This window comes from Kwoniella mangroviensis (assembly GCF_000507465.2).
Source record: "Kwoniella mangroviensis CBS 8507 chromosome 1 map unlocalized Ctg01, whole genome shotgun sequence".
In the NCBI taxonomy this organism is placed as follows: Eukaryota; Fungi; Basidiomycota; class Tremellomycetes; order Tremellales; family Cryptococcaceae; genus Kwoniella; species Kwoniella mangrovensis.
Window position 1 is genome coordinate 2,884,937 of NW_027062533.1, and position 23,249 is coordinate 2,908,185.

At 45.2% G+C, this 23,249-nt stretch overlaps 8 protein-coding genes across 8 annotated transcripts; 4 read left to right on the plus strand and 4 right to left on the minus strand.

Annotated features, from left to right (window-relative positions):
* Nucleotides 1–575: 575 nt before the first annotated feature.
* Nucleotides 576–4,287, minus strand: I203_101069 (uncharacterized protein; the record flags this gene model as incomplete). Its single annotated transcript, XM_065516802.1, has 6 exons — nt 576–670; nt 758–2,172; nt 2,234–2,287; nt 2,354–2,570; nt 2,616–3,401; nt 3,531–4,287. The coding sequence occupies 6 exons, from the start codon at nt 4,285–4,287 to the stop codon at nt 576–578; spliced, it is 3,324 nt and encodes a 1,107-aa protein (XP_065373620.1).
* A 1,713-nt stretch (nt 4,288–6,000) lies between these two features.
* Nucleotides 6,001–7,564, minus strand: I203_101070 (uncharacterized protein; the record flags this gene model as incomplete). Its single annotated transcript, XM_019146027.1, has 5 exons — nt 6,001–6,132; nt 6,217–6,822; nt 6,902–7,219; nt 7,288–7,419; nt 7,541–7,564. 5 exons carry the CDS (start codon nt 7,562–7,564, stop codon nt 6,001–6,003), a joined length of 1,212 nt encoding a protein of 403 aa, XP_019004586.1.
* Nucleotides 7,565–8,623: 1,059 nt separating this feature from the next.
* On the plus strand, nt 8,624–10,218 carry I203_101071 (uncharacterized protein; the record flags this gene model as incomplete). Its single annotated transcript, XM_019146028.1, has 7 exons — nt 8,624–8,746; nt 8,825–8,869; nt 8,949–9,122; nt 9,192–9,337; nt 9,403–9,745; nt 9,862–9,981; nt 10,039–10,218. The coding sequence occupies 7 exons, from the start codon at nt 8,624–8,626 to the stop codon at nt 10,216–10,218; spliced, it is 1,131 nt and encodes a 376-aa protein (XP_019004587.1).
* A 1,313-nt stretch (nt 10,219–11,531) lies between these two features.
* Nucleotides 11,532–12,116, plus strand: I203_101072 (uncharacterized protein; the record flags this gene model as incomplete). The annotated part of the gene is made up of 1 exon (XM_019146029.1): nt 11,532–12,116. One exon carries the CDS (start codon nt 11,532–11,534, stop codon nt 12,114–12,116), a length of 585 nt encoding a protein of 194 aa, XP_019004588.1.
* Nucleotides 12,117–12,822: 706 nt separating this feature from the next.
* Nucleotides 12,823–13,392, plus strand: I203_101073 (uncharacterized protein; the record flags this gene model as incomplete). The annotated part of the gene is made up of 2 exons (XM_019146030.1): nt 12,823–13,174; nt 13,232–13,392. The coding sequence occupies 2 exons, from the start codon at nt 12,823–12,825 to the stop codon at nt 13,390–13,392; spliced, it is 513 nt and encodes a 170-aa protein (XP_019004589.1).
* A 423-nt stretch (nt 13,393–13,815) lies between these two features.
* I203_101074 (uncharacterized protein) lies at nt 13,816–14,451 on the plus strand (the record flags this gene model as incomplete). Its single annotated transcript, XM_019146031.1, has 2 exons — nt 13,816–14,125; nt 14,177–14,451. The coding sequence occupies 2 exons, from the start codon at nt 13,816–13,818 to the stop codon at nt 14,449–14,451; spliced, it is 585 nt and encodes a 194-aa protein (XP_019004590.1).
* Nucleotides 14,452–14,677: 226 nt separating this feature from the next.
* Nucleotides 14,678–19,516, minus strand: I203_101075 (uncharacterized protein; the record flags this gene model as incomplete). Its single annotated transcript, XM_019146032.1, has 6 exons — nt 14,678–15,452; nt 15,508–15,605; nt 15,716–18,723; nt 18,832–19,141; nt 19,210–19,426; nt 19,500–19,516. The coding sequence occupies 6 exons, from the start codon at nt 19,514–19,516 to the stop codon at nt 14,678–14,680; spliced, it is 4,425 nt and encodes a 1,474-aa protein (XP_019004591.1).
* A 1,627-nt stretch (nt 19,517–21,143) lies between these two features.
* On the minus strand, nt 21,144–23,123 carry I203_101076 (uncharacterized protein; the record flags this gene model as incomplete). Its single annotated transcript, XM_065516803.1, has 4 exons — nt 21,144–21,187; nt 21,259–21,336; nt 21,406–22,932; nt 22,991–23,123. 4 exons carry the CDS (start codon nt 23,121–23,123, stop codon nt 21,144–21,146), a joined length of 1,782 nt encoding a protein of 593 aa, XP_065373621.1.
* Nucleotides 23,124–23,249: the final 126 nt, after the last annotated feature.

Consider the following 23,249-nt stretch of genomic DNA (forward strand, 5'->3'; position numbering starts at 1 on the left):
GCCATACCCATCTAAAAGCGAACGACGATACCCAGCACTGTATCATGTCCCATTGTCCGATACAATCAAAAATGACATCTATATTGTATACATTATATCACATGTAAAAACATCACAGATGCATCTTAATCTATAAATTGTATCGTTAAATGTAAACACGTAAACATGTAATATAATATAATACAGTGTAATCCTATTTTCCATATCCCATCCCATATCCATTTTCCTTGCTAGTTTCCCAAAAAAAATCCATATCTAAGAAAGGTATTTGTGTATTGGGTATCTCTTTACAGCAATGTAATTCAATCCCGTGGCATCGATCTGTAAGCCATATATGAAAGTCGTAACGATGAAAGCAAAGGGACAAAAGCGAAAGACAGATTTGAGGGATCATAACATTTAGGCCATCTCGATATCAGTTCCAAGACCAAGGATGTAAGTTCGTGGTATCGCCTTGACATAATGCAATATCAAGATTGTAGATCTACCATCTGTTCCATCCGTTATAGAGGTATCACCATCATTTCCGAGGTTGTTGGTTGGAGCTGATCTGACGGCTGATTGCCTGTCCAACTCTAAGCAAACCTGATAACTCTAGGTCGATCTTCTTTAATCTCCTCTTCACCTTCCACATCAAACGCAGCAGAAGGAGTTTCGCTGAATTCAGACACTAAAAGCCATCAGAATAACAAATCAGCCCTTTATATCTCCTTTCATTTCCGATAGAAACCGATGTCATTGGCGCGGTAGAACTCACTAATGTCAACAGCGATCTTCTTCTCTCTCAACCTGAGTCTATGTGAGCTAGCCGTGGTAGATCTACTTTCCACACTAGGTGTGAAACTATTTATACTGCTCGCATAAGATTTCTTGCTGTCTCTATCTCCTAATTCAGGTCTTTGGAGATGTTCATTGATCGTAGATGGAGTAGACAATATCGATCCTTCTGTCGATTGAGTGTTAGGATGAGGTTGGGAGAAAGAGGCGATGGGAGTTTCAGTAGGAGTATAAAATCCCATACCGTCCTCAACCTCAACATCAGTGGAAGTGGAAGTAAGAGTTGATCGTCTAGGTGGAGTCGGTGGACGAGGTACTCCCATCTGTGGCGAGGAAGAACCAACGGTCAAAGGTGATGATGTTCTTGAATCACTAGGTGAGACCACTCCGATTTTAGGACTAGTTTCCAATTCTGGGACTAATGGGATTGGTCTGAACGCATTCGACAATCGATCCTTCCTTGCTTTAGCAGCTAAGATGGCATTACCATTATCGGGTAACGAAATGGATCGACCAGTCGATTGTCGAAGTTTGAGTATGTCTTCATCTTCGTTAGAAGGTAATGATAATCTTGGCCCAGCGCTGCTTGCGGTTTCTCGATCGGTCAGCTGTATTTTCGAGTCACGAGTAGAATCGGGACTCTGAAACGGTGTGATAAACTCGATTCCACCAGGTGATCTTAAAATTCCCTCATCTTGTCCCGATTTCTGCTCTTCTTCAGGTGAGGGTCTCTCTTTCGAACCGGGTACAACCGATACGTCTAATTCCAGCGGTGATTCAGCGGGTAGAGCAGGTAATGGAACAGTGGGAGGAGGAGCTATGGGAGGTGGTGGTGCAGGTGGCAAACTACCATTTCGCCTTGAGAAATGACCGCTTCCGCCCGAAGCTGATGATGACCAGCTTCCTTGTTTGGCATGTCGATGTAACGAGCCCCCAATCCTGGAGATCGCACTTCCACTGTTGGAAACGATCGATCCGTTGCGAGCTGAAGGGGCTGAAGGTGTCTGATGGTGCTGGTAGGTAGGTGAAGGGAGTTGGCCTCTTGATAAGCTCTTCGATCTAGCTGGTCCGATCTCGCGACCCAATTCCAGACTACCCATTCTACCATTCAAGTCCTCGACAAGGGGTGTAGGAGGTAACATGTCGGGAGATTCGGCTCTTGCTGCGGAAGGCATCTTCTCCATCGCCGCGCTTTGACCTGATATAGCGGAAATTGTCGAATCGCGCTGACCAGACAGGACACTAGGAATGGATCCTGATCCTGGACGTGACGCAGGTGATCTAACGCTAGGAGAGGAGTTTCGCTGTATGTCAAGCTCCAGAGCTAGATCGTCACCTCGAATCGCGTCGGAATAAGCATTTCGAATAGCATGGCCATGGCCCTCGCGCTCAGCACTGATGAGGAGAAAAGAGTGGTCAGCTTAGTGTCAAACACTTGGGTAAAGGATGGACATACCGGATGACAACAGCTATACTTTTAATCTGTCTGATCCACTCTTGCAATTGATCGCTATGATTGGCATATCACATATGTTAGTCCGGCTGTCGCAGATATGTCGTATGTATGTGTACTCACGCATTCCTCATCTCCACAATCCATTCGTTATCGGCCTGAGACTGATCCGTCTCATTCTCAAATCCAAGCCTCATCACGAACTTTCTTCCATTCTCATCGTGATTCCATACCCCTGCTGTGGACTCTTTCGATACGATCCTGCGTTCCAATTCAACTTCTTCGTTCATCGCGTTGGAAGGTAAACTGGGTCTCCTGCCGAAAGTTTGGCTCGATCCTCCTCCTATACCCAGCCCTATCGATCCCTTATGATTGGGCGATCTACCAGTAGATGACGATGTTCCAGGAACAGAGAAGAGGTGCAGGTGCGCTACAGTCCTGGATCGGGAAGGCGATAGGTATTCGTTGGGATCTGGGGTGGATTGCGGAGTAGATCCTCCCACTTTGAAAGACGTCAAGACTAATTGTTGAGTTATCCAAATTGGCTTGTTGCTGTTAGAACTATTGCCATTATTGGAAGACGACAAGACACTGGTCAAACTTCTGATTGAATTTGATTTCTCTTTATCTGGCATCCCACTGCCATTGTGATTATTTGAAGAAGGAATAGTTTGACGAATGACCGTAGCCTGTAATATCTGGATGGAAGATAATGCAGATAGTGAAGAGGGGAATGAAGGTAATAAGACCGATACGATATCCGAGGATAACATGGGACTAGATGGGATAGCTAGTGAAGATGTCGTCGATCTGGATACCAAATCGGATCTTTCTTTCCCATTGGCCGCAGTGTAAGATTCATCGACAATAGGGAATTTGTGTAGCACCGCCTTCGACAAGATAGGTGATTCCTCGCCGGCTTGTTCGGACGTCGCGAATGAAGTGGAAGTCATCACGCTTGCCCTTCTGGCAAACGAAGATATACTAGGTCGTTTGGACGAAGTGGAGATCGATGATCGGATAGTAGAGTCTGGTGTGAGATCTGGAGGATGGGCTTGGAAAGGTGACATCGATATTGGCGCGAGCGTATGTTTCTGCATGGAATGGTCCGACGACTCTGTACGTGGGGAAGAGAAAGAGGAAGATGTGATGTCAAGGGATTGTTGGCGAGCTAAACGGGATATATATATCAGCATAAGTCAAAGTGAACTACCTTTTGATTGCCTCGATACCTCAGACATCCCTTTCCATTCCATACTGTCTCGATTCCTCAATGGCTCAATCGAGACTCTGAACTCACAATAATCACTTGTACCACCAAAGCTATCCCTACTTCTCAGACTTGCCAAATCAGGTCTCTGTGGTCCATTTGTCGTCTTGTTCGCAATACCAAATACTGAGAAAGGATCTTCTTTCTTATTCTTCGCATTTCCACCTCCCAAGCCTTTCAATGAGCTCATAAATCCCTTCTTCTTTCCTCCTCCTACAGCAGTCAGAGAAACCAAATCGTGCTTGGAGGATGATGTGATACTTGGTGATTTGTGTGATGACGAAACAGTGGACAACGACAATGAATCTCTACTCTTGTTTTTACTTGACAGTATCCCAGTACTACCATTCGTCGGTGGTATAGTCGAGGTTACATCCAGTACCGATTCTACCAGAGAAGGGTCGATGACCAACGAAGATTTCGCTAATGTCTTATTATTTGACGATTTATCTTTCTTGAAGACTGAAGTTGATCCACCATGAGTCGAAGAAGTAGGTAAAGGAGGTGCTAATTTGACTGTTTCCTCTGTAGTTGTACGTTTCCTTTTGTCTGAATCCTTCTTGCCCCCTCCTAGTGATTTGAACATCCCACCCGACCTAAGTTTGTCGGATTTACCATTGCTGACGTGAGATTTTGAGGGTTCCCCTCCTAAAGCGGGCGATGATGTGACGGCAGTGGTTGACGGCAATGGTATCTCGCCGACCTCAGCCAAGAGGTCCTCATCTGATCCGAAAGACAGTTCATCTTCTATACCCAGTCCAGCTGAAGCATCTCGCGTTCGAGGCATCTTGAGGAAGTTGTCCAGATCAACTGGATAAGCCTGGAGAGGAGGAACGGGTGAAAAGTGCTTGGGATCCTTTTTATATTCTAATTGACAGGGTGTACGCTGTTAGTCTGAATCCCGTCAGTATGATTAGAATAAGGATGAAAGGAATACAAGAATCCAGGACCAAAGGTGACAAGGTGGATGGTTGGATAGATGGATGAAATCGTTAGAGCAAAGGAGGATGAGGCAAAGGAAAGACAGAATGGTAGAGATGGAGGCAAGTTTTGATCTTGGCGGAGTATTCGAGAAGAGAGACAAATGATGAATCGAAGGCTTAGTTTCGAAATTGAGATGGGATGATCTCAATCGTATGATGTGATGGGATGATTGCGAGTGTATGATCACTTACCCTGTTATGACTATCTTGTATATGTCTGCTCTTTTTCCGTTGTACACAATTCGTCTATATCCCCTTGCTATCCGTCTGTCTGATACTGGGTAGTCTGCTTCTCCAAAGGATGTACGGTGTATGTGTGACGGGGGATGGGTGATTCTTGGACGTGAGAGAAAAGTGAGACACCACCTCTTTCTTCTGCTAGCCGACCTCCACTCGTTGTGCTAAAGGCACAATCAAAAGATGGTGTAGGGTGGGGACAACGGGTGGGGATGATGATGCTGGTGAGGATGACCCGATTGCGCTCAATCGATCTATCGTGTACTGTATGAATATCAACGTACGAAGGACATTACAATTCCCATCGCACATTAATTCACCTGAGTCCGGATGTCCTAGTCAATCGAAATCTTCCAAACCATTCAATGGTTAAGTTATCATTCAAATTCGTTCCGAGAGCCTAAAAGCCTAAGAGCCTAAGAAAAGGAGTGTCCAGTTCTAGGGGGTTTGAAGGTTAAGGGCATCTTCATTCGGACTCTAGTTGGATTCTATGGAAAGACAGGGAAGAAGGAGAACATGGGATTTTTGGATTGGTACCTTGAACTATATATTAGTTGACCCTGGTCTTCACAGATTCCGTTCTTTCCGTTTGATCCATTTAATGGTTCGACAACTCAGAGGCGTACTAATTCCTGGTAGTGCACAGAGATGATGCACGGAAGGGAGTGTCAATGCATATAATGAGGCTCGTCTTTGGCTCTATGTCAACCTGTGAAGAGAGATGAACAAATGAAAATCAATTGCGAGCACTGTCGACGCGTAAATTATCCATCTACCTGTCACTCTGCTCGTCCACTTGTTCCTTGTTCCTCCTGGCTTCGCTGCTAGCCTTTGGACCTATAGGTGCCCCAGACCTGAACTTATCAAGTACCATCACATGCTATAGAGCTGTCCGTCCCATTACCGCAAAGGAAGTCTGATGTAAGCAAGCGGGAAGAAGATGATGCCCTTAGTTTTAGTCCAAAGTGTAGGTAAGGAGAAGATTCCAGACTGAACTATGACATCGTCAGTGGCTTGGGAGAAAAGAGGGGAATGAAGCTTAATCACTGGATCGTGGCTTCTGTTACGAGATTTGACAATGGTGATCTCACTGCTGCTGCCATTCAAGGCAAAAAGTAGAGCCTTTGGTGCATAGGTTCATATGTTATGTAGCTGATGAGATATTATGCGGAAAGGTTTTTACGGTTTTGTCCACCTAATCTCAAGACGTATCTGCAAGATAATTGATACATCCTGTGCGCTGGGGATGATGTTACTTGCTACCACTAATTTCGTAGCTTTCACCATCCAACTTGCACAACTTTTCTGCCTACACCTTTCGTCCAATCCTTGACCCCCTTCCACCACCCTTCATTATCTTCCACCCGGTTCAAGAATGCTGTGAGACCGCCTCCCACACCAAAATATAATATCTGGAATATATGACTGTCAGTTGAAGAACGATTTTTTTCGCGTAAGGGAGAAGATAGCGGTTCCAATACGGTATGATAGCTCACCTTAGCAGCGACCAATGTAAACCCATCACCTTGTTCCTTCAAAGCTATGTTCTTCCATTCATCATCTACCTTGAGATTGTCTAGACTATCTTCCAACCTCACTTCCTCTTTATGTTTTATGTTTTCACCTCCGCGAATAGCTTTTGTCCGCTTGATAGCGTTCTTGAGAACGCTCAACAACGAAGCGTTACTATCCTCCGCATAAATCGTTTCAGCAGTGAGGACCAATCCATACCCTTCTTCACCTTGCTTCTGCAGATCCTTCGCGAATCCTGACCAATGCCCATAAGTGAACTTCAATTCTATATTCCGCTCTTCTAACAACTTCTTGAAGCCTTCTACTAGCTGAGGGGAAATGACGAGGTTTCCGGGATTCTCTAAATCCGGGACCACCTCTTCTACGTCTTCTTCGTCATTTGGTTGATGGAGAGATTCGGGAGGTAAGTAAGGTATAGTAGCGAGTATCAGGTTGGGAAGGGTGACGAGAGATAGTACGAGAGAGTTGTAATCTTGTACGTGAAATGTAGTCTTGGTCGAGAGGGATGAGCTGGTGGATAATAGGGATCGAAGAAGGTATAGTGTTGGAAGGGCTGTACCGCAGCCTACCTGAGCACGATCAGAGGCAAATCAGCTTCAAGCCTATCAAGGCCATCCTGTGGGGTTTGGATAGACATTTTTCACTCACTTCCAGTACTCTTCCACTTTCGACCCATCTTCCTACACCTTCCTCATCACCGATTGAGCTCAAAACTTCCACCAAGTCCACGCCACCTTCCCAGGACTTCAGTCCACCCTCATATAATCCGGGTATCAAGTCCGTCTTGGCATCTACATAATCTTCTCCTTCATCTTCCTCCTTCTGACCCTCTTTTGAAGGATCCTCCTCGGATTGCCGGTTGTATAGCTGGAATCTAGCATCAAAAAGATCACGTCGGAGGATAGGTGATTTGAGGAACGGTAAAGGTAGAGGGGAATACGATATCTCTTCAGGAAGTGCTATGATCTATCACCATAAATTAAAACCGCTCAGCGCTTTCAATGTTCAATTGAGTGAGCAGAAGACCGCCTTACCAACTCATCCAACGTTATATGATAACAATTCTGATCACCTTCGTCTTTGGTCGAAGGCGGAGGGAGCGTCGCGGTCGAAGGTCCCGCCTCTGATTGCAATGGGATTTGGAAAGATCCATCTTCCTCTTCATCCTAGAAATGATATGCATACATGGAGTCAGAATCAGATCTGGATTGAAAGACAAGGACGCTCGAGGGAAAACGGCATCGACCGGATGTGATCCAAATTACGCGGAGGTAAAGAGATACTGACAAGCTGAAACTCGAACTTGAACATGTCTAGTGGTTATCTTCTGCTATCCACACGAAGTAGGATCTTTCTGGAGTCGATGAGCTGATGAATGACAAATATTTTAGATGCTTTTAGACTTGGAAATCATCTTAACTACCTCATTGATCTTTTCAACTTTTCCCGAGGTATCCGTGCCTCACTCTCACTGGACTACAGTACATCGTTTTGGCGGGCATCGCCGATCAGCACCACACCAAAAGCAGGCAGAATTTTAGATCATTGCAGATGTGAGGGTGAGCGTAAGATGCAGTATGCATTGAAGTCAAACCCAAGCCAGAGAACAGCACATCGGATCACTTCAAATCAAGTTCAATTGTATTTCGGAATGACAGATTAACAAGATGACTATCAGACCCACGTGCTATCTGAGAACATCAGACCAGTCAACAATTGCCCAGTTTCCTTCGATCCCATTGAGAAAGAAACTTGTTTACGGAGGTCCAATTCACGTCATCAAGACTACGCACGGCAGCTCACTTACATAAATCCCACCGTTGTCCTACTCACCCATTCAAAAGTCTCTCTCTTTGCTTAGACGTAGAGATTTTGCTGGTTTATCCGAAGAACAGGTTAAAACCGCCGGAGTCGAACGATCCCTGAAATTGTAGTTATTTGTTTATAGCATTTCGCAGTTCAGCTTCTTATTTTTGACCACTTCTTGCCTCTTTCATTTTACGATGTGACTACGACTGCGTTCAAGTGAAGTCACAGTACAAGCGAAGCTGAATACCGTCCACTTAATTTCCTACGCGTTCGATACTGTGCATACCCATATTGGCAGTCACATCTGACTTGGCACTAGGATTGAACGAATCTGAGATCAAGATGCTGTGTTCTATATCGGTTATGAGTGATGCAAAGCGACTTGTTGTGTTGATATAAATATAACTCAGTGATCAAGGGAGAGGTGAAACATACCAACCATTGAGTATCATTGTGTATCATCTCATCTTCTCAGTCCGAATCACCATACCATTAACTCCTCACGGTTACAGACGTAATTTAGTAGAAGTCGACGGCCAAATCAAAACAAATCAAACCAAGATGAGTGTCTTTATAGGAACGATACTAGGATTAGCTATTTCCAATATAGCTGTGACACCTGTTCAAGCTGGTTCTACACCTCTAGTCAGGAGCTACGAGGGTAGTTCGTTCTTTGATCGATGGGTAGGTTCAGAATCCCTAACACTGCACAATTTCCGTGCTCGTGCTGATCGTTGACGATGCGATGTGATGCTATGATAGGATTATTATGGCTATTACGATAACACCACGAACGGAGATGTGACTGTAAGCCAGCGAAGTAGTTTACCTCCGTGAACGCAGAATTACCTTTTCCTGACACCAAGATATTATGTTTGTCATCTAGTATGCCAATCAATCCGTTGCATCAAGTAGTCAACTCACGTATTCGACCAGTTCCAATACGGCTATCATCCGTGTTGACAATTTTACCGATGTAGCATATAACTACAAGAGGAATAGTGTCAAGATTACTTCTCAGGACTCTTATGATGTCGGTTCCGTATGGGTGTTAGACGCTGTACGTGAAACCTCTCTTCACGTTCAACTACGAAAGGATGTGCTTACACTATAGATGGTGATCTTCCAGGTTCACTTGCCATATGGATGTTCGGTCTGGCCAGCATTCTGGAGTTATGGCAAAGAAGCCACCTGGCCTGAAGAAGGAGAGATAGATACGATCGAAGGTGTAAATATGGGATTCTCCAATCAGATGGCTCTCCATACTGAAAGCGGGTAAGCACAATATCAATCCCATTTTCAGTTCCGAGTTGCAAAGCTGACATTTGGTCTGATGTTAGATGTTCGATAACATCCACATCATCGTTCTCGGGAACAGTCAACGACACTTCATGTTACTACTCGGATAACGATAACTCCGGATGTGGAGTGACCGATACCAATCACAAATCGTATGGAGCAGAGTTTGCCTCGGCAGGCGGAGGAGTATTCATCACTCAATTGGCTGAGAGCGGTATATCAATATGGTTCTTCTCAAGAGACGATATTCCCGATGACATCTCTTCAGCGAGCGATTCGATCGATACCTCCAACTTGGGTACACCAAGTGCTTTCTACAGTAATGATGGGTGTGATATAGATAAATTCTTTGGAGCTCAGTCTTTGGTATTTGATATTACCCTAGTGAGTGAATAAGCACCGTGGCAGAGCTTGGCTGTCCCAATCTTCTCTGGGAACATGTTCCGCGTTTGTAGCTTTATGTAAACGGTGTAGACTAACGCACATGCGTGTTCTTACAGTGTGGTGATTGGGCAGGTCAATCGAGCATTCTCTCCTCGACAGGATGTCCAGCTTTGACGGGCAGCGATACATGTTACACCACATATGTCTTGAATGCTACAAATTACGACACCGCATATGTAAGTTGCCTAAGCATCTAAACAAAAATTAGGCTGATATACTGTACTCAACTTCAGTTCGAGATCAACAGCTTGAAAGTATACTCTAATGAATCGTCATCGAGCAATTCAAGTTCCAGTTCCACTTCAAGCTCTACCTCTTCTGCCATTTCGATGACACCCCTATTATCAATAGGCCAGAACACACTGCTAGCGGGATCGGTATTTGGATTGATAGGATTGCTTGCTATCATGTAAAAACCCACGGGATAGTAATATAGACATATAGAAATGTATAAAGTTAGTCGAAAATGAGAGAGGGTTTGTATGAAAACCATTGAGAATACAGTGTACCGTGCAATTCCGAACGGCAAAGAAGGTAATATTTTGAACGTGGGAGTTTTCCCATATCGGACATTCAGAAGCTCTGCTGCCACGACTGCAACTTTTCTTCACATATATAAGAAGGAAGGGCTGTAAGGTGGTCTCAGTAATATAAAGGGTTCGCTCCCCTGTCAGAACCGATTTTTCCCTCTTAGATGCTAATAAAGGTTCTTTTCGAAGTAGGCATGAGTCCTGATGCAATGAGCCATTGTCAGAGAGCTATCCCTTTCCGCGTGCAAGAGGATCTCTGCCACCACCACCAGAGAACCTGATGGTCGTGCAAAGAGTACCATTATCAGACAAGATGGAAAGACATTTCTGGTCGTTAAGTGTTGAGGCAAGTGAAGAGCAGTAAAAGGCCCGTATGATAGACTTGGGAAGCAGGAAATCAGATAATGGGTTGCTTCTCGAATCCAGCCATTACCTCATTCGATCCTCGATCTTCGTACTATAGACATTCGATTTGTATGACGAGCATGAATCTTCTTGAAAAGATTCACATTTCAGGTCCATATCTCCCTTGTTTCCTATGTACCCTTAGAGGACGAGTGAGGAGATGTGCAATTCTTTTAGTAGAGCCGAGAACTTGCTGAGAGACTCTCTTCTCTCCTTTGACGGATGTCTCCAGCAAAGTCTGTATGCGATTCCAGGTAGCAGCTTGAGAATGAAATAGGCCACGAAGAAGGTCGAGATCTTTAGCTCCTTTGCTCTGTTGCCCAGGTCAAGGGGGACCTTTATGGCCAGACACCTAGCCTCTTTTCCGCTTCCTGGAAGACCTGGAACTTGTGGTGTCGTTAGCTGTGCTAAAACAATTTCGATTAGTATGACGAAGTCCACATATAACTATCATGCCGATCGCTGACATATCACAGTATTCCCTCTTCCATTTAACAGAATCTCCACGACACTAGGAAATAGGAACTCTCGAAAGACTAATTATATCTCCTGAATAATTATCGCATTCTCGCTGCTCCTGCTCACTCCACCGGGCCCTATACTGAAGTCAAGCAGCAATGTCAGTTTACACGAGCAAAAATTGGCAGTACGCAAGTGCGACTATTGAAGACCGTTCTCAACCAGACACTGAATCTTTTGATCGCGCAAGAAATTGAGTCAAGGATCCTATCCGTATCGACACATCGTCTGACGAGGATGAGGATGATATCCCTCTCAATCCAAACAAAAGGATGCGAGTGGACCAAGGAACCCGTAACACCGATTATCACTTATCAGATATGGGTGGTGATACAAGAACGCCAACGGGCTCTGCGGTCACTCGTGACAGTCTGCCTTCAACCGTATGTGAGGCAGAGACATCTCGAAACTCCAGAGTCAATACGAACACCGGATCAAGATCATCGTCCGTTTTCAAAACCTCACGAACGCTAGGATGCACTTTAACCCGAATCAACCGAGCGGGTGAGCCAGCCAAAAAAGGAACTATCTTGAAGTTTGATTTCCAAGATCCTCTGGTCCTTCAAGATATCGTTGGAATGTCGCAAGCTCAAGCAATCAACCTCCCAAGAGGCTATTTGGCGTATACAGATAATTTGAGCGAGGATGATCCCAAGAAGAAAGTATTCGATGCGGCAAAAACCCTCATTGACTTCTTGTCAAATGATGATCCCTCAGAACCTAAAGGCCTGGTAGATCAAGGGTATGGTACGGGCATCAGCTCTGTGAGTAAAGTGAGGAATCCCAGTACCGGAATTATAGGAGTGATAGTCAGAGATGATGGAAGTATCATTTCTTCCATCCTGAAGCAAGCTTGAGGTCTGAGCCGATTTGGCAGTAATTAGAGGGCAACAGCATAGTGCTACTACTCGACACCCGACTAAGGCTGTCATGTTACCGCTGATGCCCTTGCAAATTCGTGTCACACATGCCTGAAAAACCTTATTTTCTGTGGCTTTTCCTCAATGATGCATTGAATTCTCTTAAGTAGCCAGCCAGACTGTGTTCATGATTTTGTATTGCACAAACGGGTTTCTGCCCATTGCCACGACTTGTCATCAGACATCGTGCATTTCCCTTTTAACCTGTCAAACACAAGCAGTCTTCGTGCATATACTTTGGCTACGGACACTCACATGTTCAATTTGATCCACACTCAACTGAACCTTTGCCGCAAGCCGCACCCGACACCGTCTTTTATACGCTACTGAGCGGAATCAATCAGAATTCAAGTCTTACCCAAGTACGCTTCAAAACCGGACATACCAGACCTTGCTCTATGGACACCAGGAACTTTTGAAGGACAAAGGATTGTGAAGTATGACAAAACATCCTGAATCACCTTCCTACGTGTTCTCTCTTCTCCGCTGCCGGTTGATCATGGATCGCTCTTCTTTGCTTTCCAATCTGCGCATGAGACATAAGTACTGGAGTACGTGGGCTATTGTGCCAGATGTGTTAATCAGCTACCCAGGGTACAGAAAATCAAAACGATCCACAAAGCATTGATTTTGAGGAGCCAACATGTCCAGAACAGCGTCGAAAGGAGAAGGACCCAAGAGTCCTCTATCATCATGTTGGAGCTTTGACGACCTGGAATTCACTGATAAGCCCTCTGAGACAGAAATCTCCTTAAAACTGAGCATGTCCTCCAGCGGTGATAAGACCCATTTTGATATACTCTTTGATCCCTTGAAACCTTCCCTGCAGCTGACAAAGTCTCAAGAGCCCAGCGAGCTCGACCAATATTTTATTGCGAGTGTCGAAGGTAGTTTTTCAAGAACTATAGAAGCTACTAGACCTGAACTCATTCGCAGATATGTGAAAGCTATGGAGAAAGACAACAGCAAATCTTCCGACCCCTCCCTTTCTCAATGTCAGTCATTTTCATCTACATCATCGACACGCAGTTCACCGAGTTCTGCGTTTTCAGGTATACTACACCTCGATCCGAAAGCGCCATCAAATAGATTAGTTTTCGATTCGGATGAGAAAGATTTGTGGGAGAGTGCTTTAAAGTATTTCAGTAAACGTAGCACGAATGAATGGAAGAGGATGTTGAGTGATACAGTATCGCTCAATATAAAGCGTTGATGTGGCGGGATGACCTGAATAGAGGATCGATTAGGAGTAGTAAAACGTCATACGACATTTCTTGGGATATAAGATTCAGTGATCAGCAGAAGCGATAGCGTAGGGACACGACTTAGAAATGAATCTTCTTGTACGCCACAGTCACCTCATCGCAACGTACGGTATTTGGAATTCGCAATACGTTTCTTCAGTATGTGATCCCTATCAATCGGCGGAGAATCCTTTGTACGAAGTGAGACGTTATCGGTAAAGTGAGTATATCATATTCTGCCTTCGCCCATGATGACTCATACTTATAGCATCAAGTGATACAACAATGGAACTCTTCCCCAAATTATGATCTATATATGGGGCACTAATGATGCAAGGTTTGCTTCAAGCCTACTTTGATTATCCCGTCTTTACTTCCTTCATCCTAGGACAATGAGCGATATTGAAGATCAAGCTAAAACGCCCACCCAAGAATCATTCTCCAGCGATCCCACTACCAATCAATCAGATGCTGGACGGCCTAACCTTTCGCTGGACTTGTACACTATCAACGAGATTGGTGAGTCATTAGATCCAAGGTACACCTTCATCATAGACCCTGTAAAAGATCCCCATCTGGAGATGACAGTGAACATCAACGGATCATCATTCGACGCCAGCTCGAACAGGTGGAAAGAGGTAGATCACGAATTTGTTTCCAGAGTGAATGAGGATTTCTATGAAGATATATTGAATAAACAGCGTAAGATGAATCAGAAGACACTCGATAATGTACGATTTTCTCAATAAACAGACACTGTGCCAGAAAACGAGTCGAGGATTCAGGAAAAGGTCAAAACAGCAAAATTCCTCTCTGATCATCCTGGTGAACTATGGCAAACTACCTTGAGGGACAACCTATCGAACAAAGACCGGAAGAGGAGATGGGCAGACTGGTTGGTGAAGCATGTCAATCGATCGGCGGAATTGGCAAAAGAACAGATGAATGATGAGTTTGACGATTTTGACGAGTATTGGAATATACGAATCCAAGGTCAGCTCAAACAACCCACAAAGAATAGTTTTTGAGGCTTTTGGCCGTTATAAGACAGAGCATATTCCTGGAATACAATTCAAGCTTTTGTACCTATGCATATATTATCCTAAAGAAAATTCAAAGAAAGGTAAAACTAATCTTACACACCATACATTCTCCAATTAAAGTTGGAATGACCTAACAAACAGATCATATCGAGGTCATATTTTCTATGAGTGGTGATGTCAATTCTTCCTTTTTCGTACAGTATTGCTCAACCTAACCCAGAATATTTAATCCTTCATCATAAGCGTTCTTTCCCCTCAAAAACACCGCTAGAGGATACCCCCTTTCTTCCATTTTATCTAAGACTAGCTTGGCTCTTTCCTTATCGCCAAGAGCTATCTCGGCTTTGATCATACTTTCATATGTCGATGGTTCCCTATATACCACGCCAGTTGGTATTTCAGTCTGAGTATTGGGTTTGACATGTCCAGAGGAAGTAAGGAGCATGGGATGGTTGTTTGGCGCAGCGACTCCGGAGATTGAATCTCCCATTGAATCGAAAACTTCTCTTGCTCTTTGTATATCACCCGATCGCGAATATCCATTGATTAAAGCGTTGTAAACGTATGCAGTAGGCTGAACACCGGACTTGAACATTTTCTCCCTTGTTGATTCGAGATCTTCGATTGAGCCTTTTTGAGAGAGAACGTTGAGCATAGCTTCCCACACTACTGCTTCTCTGATGCCATTCGAAGAAATGCTTTCAAATATCTCCTTTGACTTCTCCAGGTTGTCTCCGTGAATACCATAGGCGGTTATAAGACTGGCCCAGTGAGTACCCTGAACTTTCACATTCCTATCTTGCTGGATCTGCGCGAAGACATTCTCCATAGCTTCCAGATCGATAGGCGCGAGTGTAGCGTAGGTATCTAAGAGGAGTTTGTAAGTGTGGGCTGAAGGAGGGACATGGGCCCGTTGTAATAGGGTGTAATAGTGGAGAACTCTTGACCGATTAGGTTGCGTTTGAAGATAGAATTGCATCATGGTGCTACAATAAACGTCAGCATCATAGAGTCCACGAGCTGTGAACGAAAATGACTCACTTGAATGGTGGCACTCTAGCCTTGAAGTTCGGTTGACTGGCCATTTCCTCAAAGAGAGTTTCGGCAGATTGAGCATCGCCAACTCTGCAGCAGGCGTTCTAACCAGAGCAAATTAGGTGTCAGCTCACGTAGTCTCACGAGATGAAGTCACATCAGGTGAAGTATGCGATGTGTGACTCGATTGGTCAGAGAGAGGATATGGACTCACGATAACAGCTCCATACGTAACACTACTAGGTCTAATCCCTTGAGCTTTCATATGAGCAAACAGTTCCAGAGCAGTCTCCGCCTTTCTCGCTTTCGACAATTTCGATATGATTGTGTTATAAAGGTACAAATGGGGTTTTACACCCATCATCTGCGATTCGTCAAACAGTTCTCTAGCTACCAGCGCATCGTCGGTGGTATCTTTTGAAGAGGCAATCATAGTTGCGTAAGCATCCGCCGAGGGGGCCATACCAGCTTCTACGATTCTTGCACGGTGCATACCCGCTTGTTCGAGGTGTCCCAAATGACAACAAGCAATTAACATGGCATCTTCAACCTGATGCCAATTACTAGCTTGATGCTCTGGTCTAATTACCGAATTCAATATGACTTGACATAGAGAGTACAATTCCCTGACTTTAGGTTCATCGCCTGATCTCGATAAGTGGTCGATCAACTGACAAATTGTATTGGGGAACGGTACGGCATGTCGAGTCAATCCTTGCTTGACTAGATCATAAGCATCTAATGGCCTGATAGGTGGGTTTCGGTGCGTGATTCTTTCAATGGAGGTGGAAAGTGATTTATCAATCCTTAGTTTGTATTCTGGTTGACCAGCCGAGGAAGCAGTGGTAGCGCTGGAAGGAGATGTCGCGAGAGTGAAGTCGCTGGAGACTGGTGAACCACTGGAGGATGAATATGTGAGGGAACCGATGATTGGCGCGGTGAGTTGTTCAGCTTCAGATTCGCCAAACACAGGAGTCAGGAGATGCTTAGATCTCTCAATTCCGAACCGGTGGGTGATAGACTTGATAACGGATTCGACGGCAACATTGTTCTTCCATTTCGAAACAGACCCATCCTCTTTATTGACGTTCTCGAGTACCGAGAGAAGGTAGGTGAAGGCATCATCGTGATCTCCTTCGTTGACCTGGAATTTAGGCAGAGCAGCGAAAGATTCGACGAGAACAAACAGATCTTGACTTGGAATGTCCAATTTCTCATTGATATCTCTGGCGTTGAACTTGGCGACGATGGCTGAAGCGACTTCTGACCGGATCTGAACTCCCAAAGTGACCATTCGTTGTGCGAGAGCCAAGAGCGATTTGATGGGGATCTCGGTCTCTGACAAAGCCAAAAGTGTCTTACTGAAAGAAGACTGCATATCTCTGCTGAGAGGTTCTCGGATCACACAACCTTCTAATACCAGGGGTATATCATTCCACCTTGCACATTTGGCAAGCAGCCCGAGATGTCTGTTGACAACCAAGATATCAAGGGGAATAGTACCAGTTTCGCTAAAAGTCTTGATCTCATCCAATATCTGTTCTCTCTCCTGACCTGATGCCTCGGTCGCTCGTACTACCAAGACAGAGTAGATTCTCCATAATCTCCTTCCGACAGTCGTCTTACTGGCAGCCGTGTTGAATTCACCAAGATGCGAAGAAAGTCTTTCCAGGGTTTTTTTAGCGTCATCTATTCGACCAGCTTTAACGAGAGCATCGACGAGGCCAGAAGTATGTTCCAACGTCAATCTGTGTGGTGGAAGCTTTTCGAGGTAGTCCGCTGAGTGGAATTTGTCGCACCATTCCAAGGCGAGATCGATTTCATCGGCTTGAGCAAGATCGACAATGAACTGACCTAATGTTCGATGGGTGGCAGCAGGCGGCCTTGAAAAATCGATTTCTTCGGTGGAAGCGGATGTAGCAGATTGTACCATCTCTTCGAGGATTGCGAGAGCCTTTGAAGATTGCCCCACAGCGATGAAGGCGCTCATAGCACTATGCCACACTTGGTGCCGTATACCGTCGACTCTTTGGGGGATCATTGCAGGATCAATCGTCTTGGATGGTGGATTGGTATCTAACCATCTCTGTTGGGCATTGCCGCTTTCCGAACTCTGTCTGAAATCTTGCCAAGCACTTTCAAGTTGTTTGGTATCTTTCGCAGCACCAAGGGCTCGGAAGAGCTGCTTGTACAAGCTGATAGTACCGGGTACCCTAAACCTGTGAGCTATGCTGAAGATCTGTAACATCCCTTGGATGTCCGGATTCGATTCTTTACTGTTTGCATCCATCAGAGTACCGTAGACGGATAATGGGAATCCAGCAGCCGAATTCACTCTAGTAGCAGCTCTGAAGAGTTTATGAGCGGATTGTAGATTTCCTTCAGCTTCGTATGATTTGAAAAGTCGGTCCTTCTCAGCAGCAGCATCGAAATCCCATGTTTGAGGTCCAAGCAGCAAAGCTCTCCATTCCCCCCATGATTTTTGCTCTTCCCATAGTCTGACAGCCTCTGATACCTCCACAGCACGTAAAGCCAATGCTCGGATGACAAATCCGTAAGTGACGTTGTTCGGTATCAGATCACGTTCTAATATTTCGTTGTAGATTTCTAGGATTTCGGCGATAGATTGACCTGACTTTCGGGTACCGACAAGGGCATTGAGACATGCGTTGTACGTTCTGATTGAATAACCTTCTGACAGTGGGTACTTTTGCGATAAAGCGGGATCACCAGCTTGTTGATCTTGGGAGAAAGGCGAGATGGTACGAGGCGATCTATAATGTTGGACCAGCCTTTCTAGAAGTGCTACATCCCCGGAGTTTCTAGCTGCCAATATGGCATCGTGTATAGCGGCTTCGTTTGATCCTCTATTGGACTCGCCAGCTAATCCATCTTCCTTCTTCTGCTGCTGTAATAGTAATTCTACAGGAGGTTGATCCAACGATGCTCTTTCTACCGCCGCAGTTGAATTCCTTCTGACTATACCTAGCCTACGTCCTGGTAAATCACGTCCCGCTAGATTCATCAACACCCTATTCGGCTGACCAAGCACTCTCGTTGCCTTCGTGGGTATGACTGAGACCAATGGCTGCGCATCTTCAGCTTCTAGAGATTTCGGTATGTCTGATCGAGTCGACAGCGATCTCAAGCCTAATCGACCCCTCGGCTGAGGTATACCGACTTGCCATATCTCTACAGCTGATGGTGATCGAGTGAGTCCAGCTCGTGGTTGACGAGAAGGTGTGGACGGTCGAGGAGGCGTACGGGAAGATGAGGCTTCCGAGGATGCAAGAGGGGAGATTACGCTTTGAGATGGGAAAGCAATCGAACTTCGTCTTCTACTACCACTTGATGGTGGTAATCCCAGCCGCTCTGATCTTTCCAATTCTTCTGATCCTTCCAACTCCATTACGGTGACTTTACTACCTCCAGCTCTACCTTCGATTTCCCGCCTTACCTCCCTTCCGACGCCATCGTTCGGACCGATTATTCGAGTTCGTTTGGACAGTCGATGTTTGAGCAGTAAGGATGATTTGTTTGATGACTGATCTTGCAACTGGTTGTCATCTGAGTTGGAGAGTGTTAATGAGGGATCGACTGAAGCTGTCTGAGGAAGGGAAAGGAATGCTCTGGCATGGCCCTAAAGTGTCAAAACTGATGAGCTATTTGGCCTGGACTGCTAGAGGAATGTGGTAGCTTAATGCTCACCGTATAGCCTCCTCCAGCTCCTGCATTCCCACCGTATCCATGCCTGCCTGCACTCCCACTTGATCCAGCAGTCTGAGTGGGATTCGGACCCTGAGCAACTAAGGAGTTTCCAGAACCGCCGTAGGGAAGATGATGCAGGAGCGAAGGATTGGCGGTGAAGTGATCTGGACCAGCACCAGAAGATTGCAATGGTCGGATGAACGGACGAATGTGAGCTCTACAGGTATGAGAAGGGTGATCAGCACAGTCAACACAATGATATACAACACGGGAAGTATGCCGTGACATACGTCGCTTTAGTCAACATCTTGCTATGTGTGTATTATCGTATTATCTCCAGCAAGAATTCGCTGAATTCGACGTATGTCTAGGATCTCAGTGCGAGTTGATGGGAGACCAGGAGCTTTAATTTTGAGATTAGATGTGCAAGACGGTATAGATGATCGATTTTGCTGAAACGCAAACGAGGATGTGCGTGAGAATGAGTGTAGTGACCTATTAGATTGATGTTATGGGTATCTTCATTTGTACCGTAAGTCCGCTCTCGAGTACAGCGCAGGTTGGTTTAGTCCCTGGTATCGATGAAAAAGGCGTAAGATGGGTAGTGAAGAGAGCAGTCTAGCTGACATGGACTCGATTAGATGGAACTGTGAACGATTTGTGTACATTGCGGCAAGGCAGTAGTCTGCATCTCGAAGTTTTCGTTGTCTGATCTGGGAAATCGGAGACCTCCACCTCCTTGACATCCCTTTTTTTCCCCTTTTTCATTTCCTTCCGATCCGACTCAAAGCCTTGTTACAGAAGCGGAGATATCCCCGCTCATCCGAAGCCCGCTTATCCTCTATTGACAGTTTGCATAGTAATACTGCTCGAAAGTACAACGAGCCCGCCTCAAAACAAGGTCACAAGCCGTCCAAGGGGAATGTATATATGTACACATGCATGGTATCATATGGTAAGGTATGGGATATGGATATTGACTCTCGCGATAACAGCTATCACACAGAATATGAAAAGGTAGCTCCAGCTTCTCACACCAATTGGCCGTTCTCTAGACCACAAAATGAAGATGCTACCATCTCTTCATTTGCTGAAAGATACCTCTACTCATTTCTTTTTGGCACCCGCGGTTAATTTTTGGCCTTTTCCAGCTGCGGTCTTTCCTAAAATTCATCGATGTAGAGGTTGTCGTCAGCTGATATCCTGACGAGCGATACTCTAAGGGTTTATACCTACCTCCGGAAGATGCACTGATAGTGTGAAAGACATAATCAAGATCAGCTAAAAATCAGCGATCTGTTGGAACTTGGAATAACTCACTTCTGTTTGTCCTTCCCATCCTTCTTAGCGTCTTTTTTATTTTTTTTAGTGGAAGTAGCAGGTTCGGAGGAGGTTTTGGTTTTGCTGTTGGTCATTGCGGGTAACGAGTTTGGCGTATTTCTTTAGGCTTATGATAGAAAGCTCAAGAGCTCGACGACAGAAGCTTTGAGCGAAAGCTGATGAATATAGCATGGTACTCGTATGAATTCAAAAGGAAGGATTTGACAGATCGTGCTGGGTTATCACTATCGTTCACTCGCATGGTGAGGACAGCTTCGAGTGTGTGGTATACACGACCTGCCTGGGCTTATAGCGGGGTCTGTGCGTTACTGCCATTATGAATACAGACGGAACGCTGCTGCATGCGGTAATAGACAATAGCCTTTGCTTGCCATCGAGCATCGAGCTTCGAGCCCGGGTGACGAGTGATGCGGGCGGAACATGTCGAGGAGTTTCCCGTCACCAAAGGATGCCCGCCTTTCTGATCATCCAAGACGATTTCCAGGTACGAAGTCATGTTCAGCCGAATCAGACATCGAATTAAATGCACATGCACTATGGACGTGGACCAGTGGGTCGTGAAGGCTCTGTGTCAGCTACTGTTGCCATTTCTCCTAGCTGCCAATGGAATCTCTGACCACATCCGCCCAGCTGCGAACTATGGCGAACATTACTTGTCAGTGAAGTCGTTACCATTCCCAAGTAGTGATTGGCTGTCAAAGTACTCACTGGGAGGAACGTAAGACCTTGCAGCCTCAAAGCTGTCTAGGTCGGTAGGATGGGACATTTCAGTGACGTCTGCGGGATCTACAGTTAAAGTGAGAGCCATTAATATCAGTCAGATACCCTTCAACAGTCATGTAGTATAGGGCGTACCTGTACGAGATGATGTACCCTCTTCCTGTTCAAATTCACGACCTTCCTGCTCTTTCGACGCATTAGAGTGTGCCGAGAGGTCAGGTATCATTTCTTCGATCTCCGACCAAAGATTTTTGTTCCCAAAAGGTGTGTTCAGGTAATCAGCATACAATGCTAGGTATCCCTCAGTAGCACTTGCTAAATCATCACTTCCCAGGAGTACTGTATCTTTCACTGAGTCGGTAGTTCTAGATCTCTTCGCATGTGCGTCCTTACCGCGATTCAACTTACCCACCTCGATCTCACCGGTATGACTAACACTGAGAAGATCGTAAGTGGCTATACCCAAGAGAGTTTGTGCCACCGATCTTACGGGCTCATTCTGGTATGAAGCATCATGATTCAGTGAGTTTATCAAGCGCGTTCTTTCAGCTTGAATATCTTTGGTTATTCTACGTACACCATGTGAGATGATACTCGATGCCCGGTTGATAATTTCAAGTTTCGGATATTCCTCTTTTCTCACTATTACCCATGCGAGCTCTCCTTGTGGAGTTCTGGTCTGATCAGAATTGAGAGTCTTCATAAATGATTTGAATTGTTCAGTTGGGACTTTGGTTTCATCAAGATTATGTGTAGGAAAAGCTTGTTTATACATGTCAACTTGGCTACTATACCATTTGGATAATTCCCATTGCATATTTTCGTAATTCTCTTTGAGATATTGTAGCAATTCGGAATGGTATCCTGGATCATCATCGAGCACGACTTGATATTCGCTGCAATCCAGAAGCCCTTTCATGTGTTCAAGCACGCTTGCTTTCAATAGTGAAGTATCTTCGACGTCGATGTCTTTGGCTTTCAGTCTTTGCTGATGCTCAGCCTTCACAATTTGGGTGTTCCTTCTTGTCAATTTTTGATGTTCGAGAGTCATGTCTTTCAGCTTAGCGGTAATGTCGTTGGCCGATGATGAGGGATCCGAGCCCGTATCTCGGATATCTTTCAAACGAGAACCTTCATACTTGTCCCGACAGGAGTAAATCATCCCCTCGAACACATTTCGCTCATGCTTGGCAATTACAGATCGAAGGTCCGTATCCTGTATATCATGTAATCTCTCTAAATTGGTCCGAAAATCAAAGAGAGTTTTACCAGAGATGTTTGCATCCAAGGCGGAGAGGTTAGTGTTAGCTGTGGCGCAAGCACTGGAGGCTCTAGTGATATGTTTAGTTAAACGCTTATCCTTTCTTGCATCGAAAACATCTCGTGCTGCAGAAATTGGGCCCAAGACAGCTTTTCGAGCAAGGTACGAAGAGAGCTTATCATTTCCGTATAATCGTTCATCTGCTATCTTTCTTGCTAATTCTGACCTCGATTTCTGACCGTCCTCGGAATTCGACAGAGCTCTGATAAGCTCCTTCAGCCCACGATTGATCGAGCGTGTGGAGGATTTGCGCTCGTGTGATCTAATGAGCGTTTCCAGTCCTTTCAAACCAGTAGAGTAAGATTTCAAATCTTGTAATTTTGCGGTCTCTGGATCTGGACCTAAAGGAGTAGAGATCAATCGACTATGATGTAAAGTTAATTGATCAATTTCATCCACCGAAAGTGAAATTTTGTTTTCCCTCAGCTTTCGTCAGCCTGTTGTACTCCTCAGTGGCAATGGGGTGTAAAGCTTCAATAGCGGCTGAGACAGCACGGGAGTTGAAGTCTATGGCCGCTGCCAAGTCAGCCATGGTTACTTCGCCTTCCGACGCCATGTCCCTATATTATACGAGATGACCAAGTGAAGAACTGTATCTGCGATGAATTCAAGCAGTAGTCGGAAGTGGGGGTTTGAGTGGCAATTGGGTGGAAGACAG